Genomic DNA, 13,743 nt, shown 5'->3' with positions numbered 1-13,743 from the left:
TAAAGTTCTGCTTGAGCCAGGGGGAGGGGGGGAATCTGTGAACTCTCAAACACTGCAGGGGGTTTAATCTTCCTTCCATCAAGAGGTCAAATATGTTGGATGGCCTTTTGGATGTGGGTTTGGTGGCAAGATTGGTCTTTTATGTTCTGTTTAACTTTGTCCCTCATGAAGGTATTGACTGTTCCTGGGTGTGATTCCATGACCACAAGCACCAGGGAGCTTCTTGCTGCTTTAGTTTCCGAACATATAAATACATAAAAGTTACATAAACACATAAAAGTAAGGAAATAGGCCATTTGGTCCAACCAGTCCATGTTGACATTTACCCTCCATAAGAGCAAATAGTTCAGGTCATATTTAGCTCACCTGTTGCCATTTTTTTTCATGCACCTACTCAATCAGATCTTAAATGTTGGCATCAAAATGAATTGCACAGACTCTCAATTCTCTGTGTGAACAAGTTTCTCCTGCCATCTGCTGTAAATATCTTGCATTTAATGTCATGTGCTCGTTTTTGACCCCTCAATAGTCTGCTCCTGTCCAGTCCTTTTTATATTTACACCATCTCACAATCTGCGTTTCTGGAATGAAGAGAGACCTAATTCCCCAAATTTTTCTTGAGCTAAGCTGCTCGGGGTGAGAAGGTTAGCTTGCTCGGGGTGAGAAGGTTAGCTTGCTCGGGGTGAGAAGGTTAGCTTGCTCGGGGGAGAAGGTTAGCTTGCTCGGGGGAGAAGGTTAGCTTGCTCGGGGGAGAAGGTTAGCTTGCTCGGGGGAGAAGGCTAACTTGCTCGGGGGAGAAGGTTAACTTGCTCGGGGTGAGAAGGTTAGCTTGCTCGGGGTGAGAAGGTTAGCTTGCTCGGGGTGAGAAGGTTAGCTTGCTCGGGGTGAGAAAGTTAGCTTGCTAGGGGTGAGAAGGTTAGCTTGCTCGGGGTGAGAAGGTTAGCTTGCTCGGGGTGAGAAGGTTAGCTTGCTCGGGGTGAGAAGGTTAGCTTGCTCGGGGTGAGAAGGTTAGCTTGCTCGGGGGAGAAGGTTAGCTTGCTCGGGGTGAGAAGGTTAGCTTGCTCGGGGTGAGAAGGTTAGCTTGCTCGGGGTGAGAAGGTTAGCTTGCTCGGGGGAGAAGGTTAGCTTGCTCGGGGGAGAAGGTTAGCTTGCTCGGGGGAGAAGGTTAGCTTGCTCGGGGGAGAAGGTTAGCTTGCTCGGGGGAGAAGGTTAGCTTGCTCGGGGGAGAAGGTTAGCTTGCTCGGGGGAGAAGGTTAGCTTGCTCGGGGGAGAAGGTTAGCTTGCTCGGGGTGAGAAGGTTAGCTTGCTCGGGGTGAGAAGGTTAGCTTGCTCGGGGTGAGAAGGTTAGCTTGCTCGGGGTGAGAAGGTTAGCTTGCTCGGGGTGAGAAGGTTAGCTTGCTCGGGGTGAGAAGGTTAGCTTGCTCGGGGTGAGAAGGTTAGCTTGCTCGGGGGAGAAGGTTAGCTTGCTCGGGGTGAGAAGGTTAGCTTGCTCGGGGGGAGAAGGTTAGCTTGCTCGGGGGGGGGGAAGGTTAGCTTGCTCGGGGGGAGAAGGTTAGCTTGCTCGGGGGAGAAGGTTAACTTGCTCGGGGGAGAAGGTTGGCTTGCTCGGGGGAGAAGGTTAGCTTGCTCGGGGGGGGGGGGGGGGGGGAAGGTTAGCTTGCTCGGGGGAGAAGGTTAGCTTGCTCGGGGGGAGAAGGTTAGCTTGCTCGGGGGGGGGGGGGGGAAGGTTAGCTTGCTCGGGGGAGAAGGTTAGCTTGCTCGGGGGGGGGGGGAAGGTTAGCTTGCTTGGGGGGAGAAGGTTAGCTTGCTCGGGGTGAGAAGGTTAGCTTGCTCGGGGGAGAAGGTTGGCTTGCTCGGGGGAGAAGGTTGGCTTGCTCGGGGGAGAAGGTTGGCTTGCTCGGGGGAGAAGGTTAGCTTGCTCGGGGTGAGAAGGTTAGCTTGCTCGGGGGAGAAGGTTGGCTTGCTCGGGGGAGAAGGTTAACTTGCTCTGGGGAGAAGGTTAACTTGCTCGGGGGAGAAGGTTAGCTTGCTCGGGGGAGAAGGTTAGCTTGCTCGGGGGAGAAGGTTGGCTTGCACGTGGCAGCTCTGCTTGCAGGGAGAGTGAGGCTTGCTCCATTGATCCAGGTTTTCACAGGTGCGTTTCCTTACAGGGTGTGTTGTTGAAGAGAAGTGGAAACTCACTAAACAAAGAGTGGAAGAAGAAATATGTTACACTGTGCAACAATGGTATCTTGTCCTATCATCCCAGTTTACACGTAAGTGTACTTAGTAAGTTTTAGTTCCTCAAAGGGCCTTGCAGCCGACATGCCTGTGAAAAACACAGCTCTTGTTCTTGGGGAGGTAGTGTTTTTACTCAGCCAGCAGTGGCACTGCTCATGGTAGGTTGTGAATGTGCTACTTTCAAGAGATCCAGGACCATTATACTCTGTAATGCACAATATATTACTCTGTTGCTAAAGTGCAAGTGGGTCCAACATCCCTCGAAGGGCTTGAGGTGAAATTTCTGCAACTTTCCAGGTCAGATGGAGGCTCCTGGATGATCCTTGGGTCAATTGTAAGTCAGACTTTCACATTCTCCGAATTGGAAATGGGATTGAAATTCCACAGGGATTTCCCACCGGATTCCCCCGCAGGATCTCTGGCAGATTCCCTCCCTTACCTGAGGTTTTCTGGTCTCCCTCTCACCCCGAGGGTCTCTAACAGACTACCTGCATTACCCAGAGGGTCTCCAGCGAGTTCCTTGCATCACCCATCATTTGTCAACTTGTGTTTTCTGACAAACCGCTTCATCAAGATGAGGGATCTCGACGCCATAAAATCAACAACTTTTTCCACTTTTGACATTTTGTCAGCATTAAGCACTCCTCTCAACAATGACACAGGCTACACACAGTCTTCCTGTTGGAAAATGCCAGAATATCATTAACAAGGTGCATGGCGACCATCTGAGAAGAATTGCGAGATACAAATCCGGAAGATGGGTGCAAGTGATGGTTGTAAACCACCAAAGTGAAAATTGAGCAGTTTATAATGATCATTTCAGCATGATATTTTAAATTGGCACGCGACTCAATGGGGGCATTTTCATCGTTGCCACCTGGACGTTAACCTGGCATGAAAACTGGGCAGATCTACAATAGGCAGACAATCTTTCCAAGGGCCGGTGCAGACCCGATGGGCCGAATGGCCTCCTTCTGCTCTGTAAGTTCTATGAATCCACTCTGCAAGGTTGCAACTTAGGCAGTGGAGTTTTAACAAAAAATCCTCCCCAGCCCTCACCACCTCCGTAAGATACTTTCAAGTCCTGATGAATTCTACTATCATTTTTTGCTTCAGGATTATATGCAGAACATCCATGGAAAAGAGATTGATCTTCTCAGGACAACAGTTAAAGTTCCTGGCAAGCGGCCACCCCGTGCTGTTTCAGCCAGTGGCGCCTCCACCAGCCTGAATGGACTCGTAAGCAGCGGGCAAGAAAGTGTTGGTAATTACACGGCAACATACGCTCCGCATAATATCCAACGACAGCACTCAATAAACCTCCACTTTGTTTTTCCGGTAGCTAAAATGTTAGGAATTAATTTGTGCTGAGGTATTTTGTAGTGAGTGTATTAAGTGTTAGGTTTGAGTAGGAGACAGCGTGTTGGGCCTTGATCGTAACAGAGTGAGGATGCAGAGATAAAATTATATAATAATATAATCTTTTTAGTGACACAAGTAGGCTTACATTAACACTGCAATGAAGTTACTGTGAAAAGCCCCAAGTCGCCACACTCCGGCGCCTGTTCGGGTACACAGAGGGAGAATTCAGAATGTCCAAATTACCTAACAGCACATCTTTCGGGCCTTGTGGGAGGAAACCAGAGCACCCGGAGGAAACCCACGCATACACTGGGAGAACGTGCAGACTCCGCACAGACAGTGACCCAAGCCGGGAATCAAACCCGGGTCCCTGGAGCTGTGATGCAACAGTGCTAACCACTGTGCCGCCCCTTATCGTCCTGTTTTACATTCTGTTTCAGTCACCAGAATGTTGACGAACGTTCTGGTCTCATTAGAAGTGCAATTCAGGATTCAGACTTTGTTTTACATTCCCTAGACCTAGAACATTTTGACAGTTGTAATATTTGATTTCACAAGGCAGCCGCAGTAGTTTTAATGATCACTAACACTAACTGTGCTGTGCTTCACTGTAGTTAGCACGAGAATCTCCATTTAGGAAGTGAAAGATTGAGTAATTGGTGAATTGTCTGTCTCCTTCCCATAGATTCTCTGCATTCTGGTGGTTTAGACCCTGTTGCTGAGCAAGCAATCAGTGGTGATACCAAGGTCAAAGGAAAGTTGCTGAACTGCGCCTCCATTTCTAGTGCTGATCAGTGGAATGAAAATGTCCCAAGAACGACTGGTAAGAAAAATATATGAGCTCCGAGTAACAAGCAGCTGTGCAGTGGGATAGTTAACCTACTGAAGAGCAGTAAAGTATGCTTGCCAATTGTATAGGAGGTGCCCAATCAACAGCAGAGACATTTTATTCTTTCATTAAAGAAATCTCCGTGGTAGATTTAATGATTATTCCCAGTGCAGAGCTTCATAAGGTGGGGACCGATTATTGAAAATTCAGGGGCGAAGGTCCATGCACCAACCATTATTTTCCATACATTAAAACTACCAATCCAGAGAATTGTACCCTAGTCCCTGATTATATGTTGTCATGGAAGCATTAATTTGTAAAATCTACTCCCGTAACTCATTAACTCTTCTATGCTTCAAACATGTTCCTTATGTCAGAGAGTGTGTATTTAGCTCAGATAAATGCGCGTTGGATAGGCACTCATGGAATTTCTAACCATTTTCCTTTCCCTCCCTAACCCGGGACTGAGCATTGAATCTGGACCTTCCTGGTGTTTACAACTCGTAGATGGTGACTTTACTTCTGAGAATTCAGGGTGGACCAGAGTATTCTGTTCCAGCTTCAAAAAAGAGACTTGCATTTAGATAAGTGCTATTCACAACCACTGGACATCTCCAAAGCACTGAACAGCCAATGATGTAGGTTTGGAAGGTGCAGTCATTGTTGTAATGGCCACAATGTGGCAGCCAGGCTGTGACCTACAGACTCCCACAAACAGCAATGTGATAACAACCAAAAATGCTACCGACTGAGCTACAGCTGACCCGATGGTGGGGATTCTGTTTGGAGGTAGGAACTCTATGGACTCTTGGCGTGGCTCAGTTGGTTACACTCTTGTTCCTAAATCAGAAGAGTGTGGGTTCAAATCCCACCCCTGGACTTGAACACAAAATCCAAGCTGACAGTCACAGTACAGTACTATGGGAATGCTGGACTGTTTGAGGTGCCTTTTTTCAGAAACACAGGCTCCAGGTGAACATTAAATATAGTACGAAGTCTTACAACACCAGGTTAAAGTCCAACAGGTTTGTTTCGATGTCACTAGCTTTCGGAGCGCTGCTCCTTCCTCAGGTGAATGAAGAGGTCTGTTCCAGAAACACATATATAGACAAATTCAAAGATGCCAAACAATGCTTGGAATGCGAGCATTAGCAGGTGATTAAATCTTTACAGATCCAGAGATGGGGTAACCCCAGGTTAAAGAGGTGTGAATTGTATCAAGCCAGGACAGTTGGTAGGATTTCGCAGGCCAGATGGTGGGGGATGAATGTAATGCAACATGAATCCCAGGTCCCGGTTGAGGCCGCACTCATGTGTGCGGAACCTGGCTATAAGTTTCTGCTCGGCGATTCTGCGTTGTCGCGGGTCCTGAAGGCCGCCTTGGAGAACGCTTACCCGGAGATCAGAGGCTGAATGCCCTTGACTGCTGAAGTGTTCCCCGACTGGAAGGGAACATTCCTGCCTGGTGATTGTTGCGCGCTGTCCGTTCATTCGTTGTCGCAGCGTCTGCATGGTCTCGCCAATGTACCACGCTTCGGGACATCCTTTCCTGCAGCGTATGAGGTAGACAACGTTGGCCGAGTCGCACGAGTATGTACCGCGTACCTGGTGGGTGGTGTTCTCACGTGTAATAGTGGTATCCATGTCGATGATCTGGCACGTCTTGCAGAGATTGCCATGACAGGGTTGTGTGGTGTCGTGGTCACTGTTCTGAAGACTGGGTAGTTTGCTGCAAACAATGGTTCGTTTGAGGTTGCGCGGTTGTTTGAAGGCAAGTAGTGGGGGTGTGGGGATGACCTTGGCAAGATGTTCATCGTCATCAATGACGTGTTGAAGGCTGTGAAGAAGATGACGTAGTTTCTCCGCTCCGGGGAAGTACTGGACGACGAAGGGTATTCTGTCGGTTGTGTCCCATGTCTGTCTTCTGAGGAGGTCGGTCCGGTTTTTCGCTGTGGCGCGTTGGAACTGTCGATCGATGAGTCGAGTGCCATATCCCGTTCGTACGAGGGCATCTTTCAACGTCTGTAGATGTCTGTTACGCTCCTCCTCGTCTGAGCAGATCCTGTGTATACGGAGCGCTTGTCCATAGGGGATGGCTTCTTTAATGTGTTTAGGGTGGAAGCTGGAGAAGTGGAGCATCGTGAGGTTATCCGTGGGTTTGCGGTAAAGCGAAGTGCTGAGGTGACCGTCCTTGATGGAGACGAGAGTGTCCAAGAATGCAACTGATTTTGGAGAGTAGTCCATGGTGAGTCTGATGGTTGGATGGAACTTATTAATGTCATCGTGTAGTCGTTTCAGTGATTCTTCGCCGTGGGTCCAAAGGAAAAAAATGTCATCAATGTATCTGGTGTATAACGTCGGTTTAAGGTCCTGTGCGGTGAGTAGGTCCTGTTCAAACTTGTGCATGAAGATGTTGGCGTATTGGGGTGCGAATTTGGTCCCCATGGCTGGAGTGTTTGGACCAACAGATTATTTGGTCTTGTACCTTGTTTTTTTGTGGGATAATGCTGGGCAGAAGAATCAGGCTACTTTACAACAGTGACTTCATTGTGAAATGCTTTGGGATATACTGCAGAGTTGAAAATGTTGTCTAAATGCAAATTTAAAAAGATTATGAGTCCTGGAGGCTAATATAGCAACTGTCAGCGCTCTGTAAAAAGAAAATGTTGTCATTTGTTCTATCCAAGTAATTGTGCCATCAAACTGAGAACCATTCAAATGCATTGGCTACTGATAATGAACCAGCAGAAAGCCCCATTGGGATCATATCCCGAGCTCAAATGACCTGGATCCTGTGGAAATATAATTTGAAAGCTGTCATGTCTACTACCAGGAAGCTCCAGAGTTATTTAATACTGGAATAGAAGAGCGAGAGAACATTAGAAACACTGCTTCATAATTCAATCCCGTACAGGTCAACTCAAAAAAGCTAGCAAATGCTAACCAAGATCTGCAAAGCAGATAAACACCAGCAGAAGATGATAACTGACCAGCCTCGATTATAAACTTGTGACACGTGAAAACAAGTAGTTATGGGCGGCACGGTGGTGCAGTGTTTAGCACTGCTGCCTCAATGCACCAAGGTCCTCGGTTCGATACCGGCTCTGGGTCACTGTCCGTGTGGAGTTCGTACATTCTCCCCGTGTTTGCGTGGGTTTCGCCCCCACAACCCAAAGATGTGCAGGGTAGGTGGATTGGGCCACGCTAAATTGCCCCTTAATTGGAAAAAAGGAATTGGGCACTCTAAATTAAAAATAAAAGAAAACAAGTAGTTACACTTTAAACTCGAGGTATAGCTAACAATCCTTCACCAGTATCAGAGGAGGAAGAATAGTCAAGCACGTAACAGGCTGGAGGGGGAAATCAATGGTGTATTTTTAGGGGGAACCCAAGCCAGACAATTTAGCATATTTATATTAAAACTGTTGCTTCCTGCTTCATTATAAAACAGCTTTACACTTCAAAATTGATAGGTTACCCTTTCAATGACATCCATTCCTCCTCCCTCTCCTTTATAGTTCTTCCCTCTTTCCTTTATTGCCTTCCACTCTCTCCTGCTTCTCATGTTTGTGATTTCAGTTGCTGTACTCTATAAGCAGTAACTTTCTGTTAATTCTTTCAAGAATGTCCACTCAGAGTATGTACAGTGGCCAAAACTCCCTTCAAATAGCATCAAGAATCCCATTGATGGGCGAGGCCTCGCCTGTGCTTATTTTCAAACACCCACAAAACATTGCCTGTCGGTGTAAAATGCTAATAGTTGGCATGCATGCAGTCTGGTCTCACACCATCCAATTCCAGGTTGAAGAATAGCTATATTCACACACTTGTCACTATGGGGGGAAAATCAATATATTTGACTATTAATTTTACCTTTGATAGAATTTGACTCTTAATGTGCAGCAAATTTCCTTTCACAATATGCACAGAAAGTTGCAGTGTGAGATCTATTTTGGTAAATGATGCTATTTCCAGTGCAGATATTGGGTTATAGATACAAACTTGTTAACAGTGACCCCTTCTGGACGACATTTGGAAGTTCAGTGCAGTGTTGTAATGATTCAAAATAACGACAAAGGATTATATTGCAGGCTTTTGCTTAAAAAAGAACTTGAATCGGTTTGTCAGATGGCACCTCTGACAATGCAGCTCATCCTCAGCACTGATGTGTCATTCCAAGTCAGGCTCCTGAGACCCAAACAACCTTCTGACTCAATAAGTGAGATTGCTACCAAATGAGTTAACCAGGCCATTATATAATGCAGACTATGGGTGTGATTTAACGGAACAATTTCTAATGTCATTTTGGGTGCTATTGGTGGCGTGTTTCTCTGCGCCTGCAGCGGCGAGAATGACGCTGCTATTAAATGGCACTTTGCTGTTTTCCTGGCCTCGTAAAGAACACCCTGCCAAGGCGGCATTTACATCATTTCCTGCACTGACGAGCTCAGTTCGCCATGCAGGAAGAGTCTTCGCAGATCAGCACGCCATTTTTAAATGCCGCCCCGATCTTTCGACCCCCCCCCCCTCAGCCACCCCACCGCCGCCCCCGGAACCCCCTCCACTTCATCCAACTAACCTCTAACCTGGACCCCCCTCACCCCGCCTCTTAAGGGCCAGGCACCCCTGTGCCCAATCCCTGGCACAGGCAGCCTGGGTGGCACTATCAAGGTTCCAGACTGGCCATGCCAAGGTGTCCAGGAGTTTGTGGGAGTGCGAGGGTGCCGCCCTGCTCAGAGCCTGACCACCCAGGGGTCTCTAATGGCCTGGGCGACCCCCCCCCCCCCCCCCCCACCCAGGTGCTATTACACCTGGTCCACGTTTGTGTGGACCAATATTGAACGACGCCATGGCGAGCTCTCCCAGGCGAAGCCGTTAGTTCCAAGGCCCCGGGAGAATCCAGTGTAGACATATTTAAATGAACCTAAATGGCTCACTTAAATATGTTAATCGGGATCTCGCCCAGTGATGGCAAGATCCAGATCGCGGGATTTTATCAAATCGGGCACGACAAGGCCATTAAATTGCGCCCCAAGTGTAATTCAAAATAAAAAAGGGAAGATTAAAAAAATACACTGGGATCTAGCAATGGAATTTTGCCCATGAACCTGATTACTTATTAAAACATCTCGAGTCCGAAAAGCCAAATATTGGAATCTCCTGCCCTGAGGTAACATTTATCATCTGTGTGCTAATGTACATTTTAATCATCAGAGACAGTTCCGGCATTAATGACAGCTCTCCTACAGGCTGGATTAACAGCTTTAATTTTGATTACCTCCGAACTGAAGCCACCAGAATCTAAACATTACATATTAAATTGCTGGGAGCTTAATCCAGCAGGTTTATGTAGTCAAACACTACCATGAAGAGGCACTATGAAGAAATTGCTTTCCACACTGACATTTATAAGGCTGTACATCAACATTACAAGTCCATTATAGTCAGTGGAATGTGTATGTTATAAATGTGAGTATGGAATGATTGAGGGCTGTTTTCCTCACGATGAATACATTAAGAGGAAATTCCTTTAGGATTTAGAAGTTATCCTCAAAAGCAAATTATTTCATGATCCCACAGAGAGGGAAACACCTTCTAATATTGAAAATAAACAGCATATAATTCTCGGCTAATCCTAATGCATGATGTGAGACCGACCTATTAAGGATCGGACGATCCCAGATTTTAGGGGTGGCATGTGGCGCAGTGGTTAGCACTGGGACTGCAGCGCTGAGGACCCGGGTTCGAATCTCGGCCCTGGGTCACTGTCCGTGTGGAGTTTGCACATCCTCCCCGTGTCTGCGTGGGTTTAACCCCCACAACCCAAAGATGTGCAGGGTAGGTGGATTGGCCACGCTAAATTGCCCCTTAATTGGAGAAAAAAATAATTGGGTACTCTATCATTTGATTCCGAGCCCATACTGAATTGGATCACCTTAAACAGGGTTGCAAGAGAGACATCACAGTTGACTTTGTATTGCAGGGAAACCTTGGCCGCTATCAGTGGGCAAAGCCTTGGTTTAGCTTTTCATCTGAAAGGCAGCATCACCAACAGTGTAGCACTCCTTCAGTGCTGCATTCCAGTGTAACCTCCATTCCATGCTCAAGTCTGGTGTGGTTAGCACCACCTGTAGAAGTGTACCTCAATGAGTCGTGGGTAGAGAAGAAACATTTAGAGGGTAGGACAAAATGGCCTCCAATTATCCACAGCGTACTTTTAAAAAAAGAGGTTATTTCATATCTACATTTTCCTTTTTTAAGAAGGGGCTGCCACGGGTGAAGGTATCTCCAGTCCCTCGAGCAGCAAGCTGGACTCCCCGCCCTCTCCCCAGATAAACCGAAGGAAGCATCGCAGGAAGAAGAGTGTGAGCAGGGCAGATGGCATGATGGGGCTGGCAGAAGGTGAGTCTGGCAGTATGGAGTGTGTTTATGACAGTCTAACTGCTCGGGAGATTAAGAAAAATTTTGAGTACTTGTCTGAATTAATTTGGTAACCAGTAAGGCCACCAACCTTTTTCAGAACATTTCTGCTGCTTGAATCTTGCTGCTCTTAGGGTTGTGGAATTGGCCTGGAGTCTCCAGGAATTGAAGATCAATTTTCAGGACACTGCTGTGTGCAGCCTTGGAGATAAATCAAAGGGACATTAAAAACGATTTTAATTTGTCATTTTCTTTGAACATTTCTCTTTACCAGATAATAAATATATTGAAGATGGGGGAGGGAGGCTGTTTGGCTGACAGTCAAACATCATCCAATTGTGTAATGAATCTTTTTACTTTAACTGGCGTAGCAAGGCCGTGCATCACAAGGATTGGGTGTGTTGGCTGACTAATGGCTGGAGAATGGGGGGCAAATCATGTGATAAAACCTATAGGAATACACTTCAATCACAGTGAGCAACCTGAGCAGCTCTTCACTGTAAATCCTAAAGCTCAGTTTTCAGTGGTGGAATGATTATACTGCTAGTTTGGACAGCGAAGGCCATTCTGTTTTCCTCCCTCATTTTCCTGCCACAGCTCATCAAATGACCCAACGGAAAATTGTTCATACTCTCCTAATGGAGGCAAAGGAGTTTCAGCAACACACAGCTTTTGAGCCTCAGATATTCCTCCGAGGATTCACAGAATCTCAGAGCTCAGAAGGAGATCATTTGGCCCATCGTCCCTGTGTTAGCTCTTTGAAAGATCCATCCAATTATCCCAGTCTCGCTGCTCATTCCCCCGTCGCTTGTCCCACAGGTTAGCACAGTTGCTTCACACGCCAGGGTCCCAGTTTCGATTCCCGGCTTGGGTCACTGTCTGTGCGGAGTCTGCGCGTTCTCCCCGTGTCTGCGTGGGTTTCCTCCGGGTGCTCCGGTTTCCTCCCACAGTCCAAAGATGTGCAGGTTAGGTGGATTGGCCATGATAAATTGCCCTTCGTGTCCAAAAAGGTTAGCTGGGGTTATTGGGTTACAGGGATAAGGTGAAGATGTGGGCTTTAGTGGGGTGTTCTTTCCAAGGGCCGGTGCAGACGTGATGGGCCGAATGGCCTCCTTCTGCACTGTAAATTCTATGATTCAAGTATATACCCGATTGAATCTGTCCAAGAGAGTGTGACAGACACGGAATGCAAGCTGAATGTGCTGTTCTTTATATAAAGATATATAAAACACAGTTCATTCAGCTCATGTTTCCTGTCCAACATATTCCTCTGTGCACTTGAGTGTTGCCCTCAAATTTCAGCATCCTACTTCATTAAAAAGAAAACTATAGACAGAGGAACGTTACAGGAACACAAAATGCCAGAACCAAAATGCATCCCCTCAACTGATCTCTAGATGAACTCACTTTGGATTTACTTAACAGCAATTAACCTTTGTAGCCTTAAACGAAATGCACATTGACATTTTGATGGAAGAATTTACAGAGTATTCTGACCATGGAACAATTAAACTTTGACCGAAGCTTCTGTTCACTTTTCCAGTCGACTTTTTTTTTTTTGCTTTACAGGGCCAGAGCTGCATTGGAACAGAATAATATATTGTGCATTACAAAACTCCAGTCTTTATTAAACAGCATTTCATCCGAGTTACCAGGAGTAGTGCCACGGGACTTATGACACAGGCTGTTCCTTAAAAAGTCTTGCATCTGGCATGATTCTCAAAATAATAAACTATGTCACAGAAACGAGAAATCGTTTTTTTGGAAAACAAAAGAAAACAACTCATTAATTGGGAACCTGAAATTTCCAAGCGGTTACAACTGCCCTCTTGGTTGAATTCCGAAGTTGATTTTGCTTGAAATAGCTGGACTTGCCTACTGGATACAGGCCAGTTTATTAACTAAACATTGCAACTGTGTCCTAGATCCTAGACTGCAATGTGACTGGAGATCTGATGTGTGTCAAAATTCAGGTATTATACAGGAAAACATTAAAAAACACAGAAATTTAAAATAGCAATTAACCTCAGGATGTGTGTTTAACAGTAATTAACTTTTAATTCTAATTTAATCAGGCTGTGCCTATTCACTGCAAATAGACTTTGTGATGGATTAGATTAAGCACAACTTTAAGTAACAGAATAATACATAGTATCATTCCATTACCATGATCAAAGCCCTGGGAGATCTATTAGTAAGCAACTTTATCCTGCATATCCAATTGGGAGACATAAATAATGCAGCCTGGTAGTGTAACACACAGAAAAACATTGGTTCTGCACAATAGGTCCCTGCATAATAAACTCTGAACAATTAGGGAGGCACCAAGCAGAGGGAATGCTCCTCCCAGAGGAAAGGGAGCAGGGATGGTGTGAGAAGTCACGAGGGGTAAGACATTGTAACATAATGCAAATGCAGTGTCCCTCCAGCAGCTGATCACACCAGCAGTGGCAGCAAGCTGAGAGCATGTCATAACATGGGCACCAGGCTACCCATCCAGTCTGCATTGGAGAGGCAAAGTGGGCCTACAGGAAGAGGTGAAATTTAGCTCTAACGAATACATTGTACCTTTCCTAAAATAGATTGAGAACTATGCAGTTGGTGTATTACACATTGAGCTGTGATATCTTCAATCTGCTGCCTGCTTTGTGAAGCAGACCTAGAAACCATGTTGCTCTAGAGTGCTGTTGAATTTGTTTTGTTCCAGATCATATTTCCCTGGTTTAGTGTGAGTGATAGACCCTGGAATACAACACAGGAGCAAGTTGGGTTTTTTCCTTCTCTGTCTCCATTTGTACAAATCTTGACAGACGTGAGCTGTTCATAGTATATCCAGGATTTCCAGTGAAGATTCCACCTTGCCTCATCTGACAATGCCTTTTTTAAGTAGGTGACACCAAGCTCAACTCGAG

General features: G+C 46.2%; 1 protein-coding gene across 4 annotated transcripts in view; it reads left to right on the top strand.

The window, feature by feature from the left end:
• Nucleotides 1-13,743, top strand: part of LOC140405491 (arf-GAP with GTPase, ANK repeat and PH domain-containing protein 1-like) — a 196,809-nt gene that overhangs the window by 159,155 nt on the left and 23,911 nt on the right. For all 4 annotated transcript variants that reach the window (XM_072494008.1, XM_072494009.1, XM_072494006.1 and 1 more), the window contains exons 10-13: nt 2,151-2,255; nt 3,337-3,484; nt 4,268-4,405; nt 10,673-10,813. In XM_072494008.1, the coding sequence (XP_072350109.1) occupies nt 2,151-2,255; nt 3,337-3,484; nt 4,268-4,405; nt 10,673-10,813 (532 nt within the window). The remainder of the gene's footprint in view (nt 1-2,150; nt 2,256-3,336; nt 3,485-4,267; nt 4,406-10,672; nt 10,814-13,743) is intronic.

Source organism: Scyliorhinus torazame, chromosome X (genome assembly GCF_047496885.1).
Source record: "Scyliorhinus torazame isolate Kashiwa2021f chromosome X, sScyTor2.1, whole genome shotgun sequence".
Classification (NCBI taxonomy): domain Eukaryota; kingdom Metazoa; phylum Chordata; class Chondrichthyes; order Carcharhiniformes; family Scyliorhinidae; genus Scyliorhinus; species Scyliorhinus torazame.
This window is presented reverse-complemented; position numbering and strand designations above follow the sequence as displayed.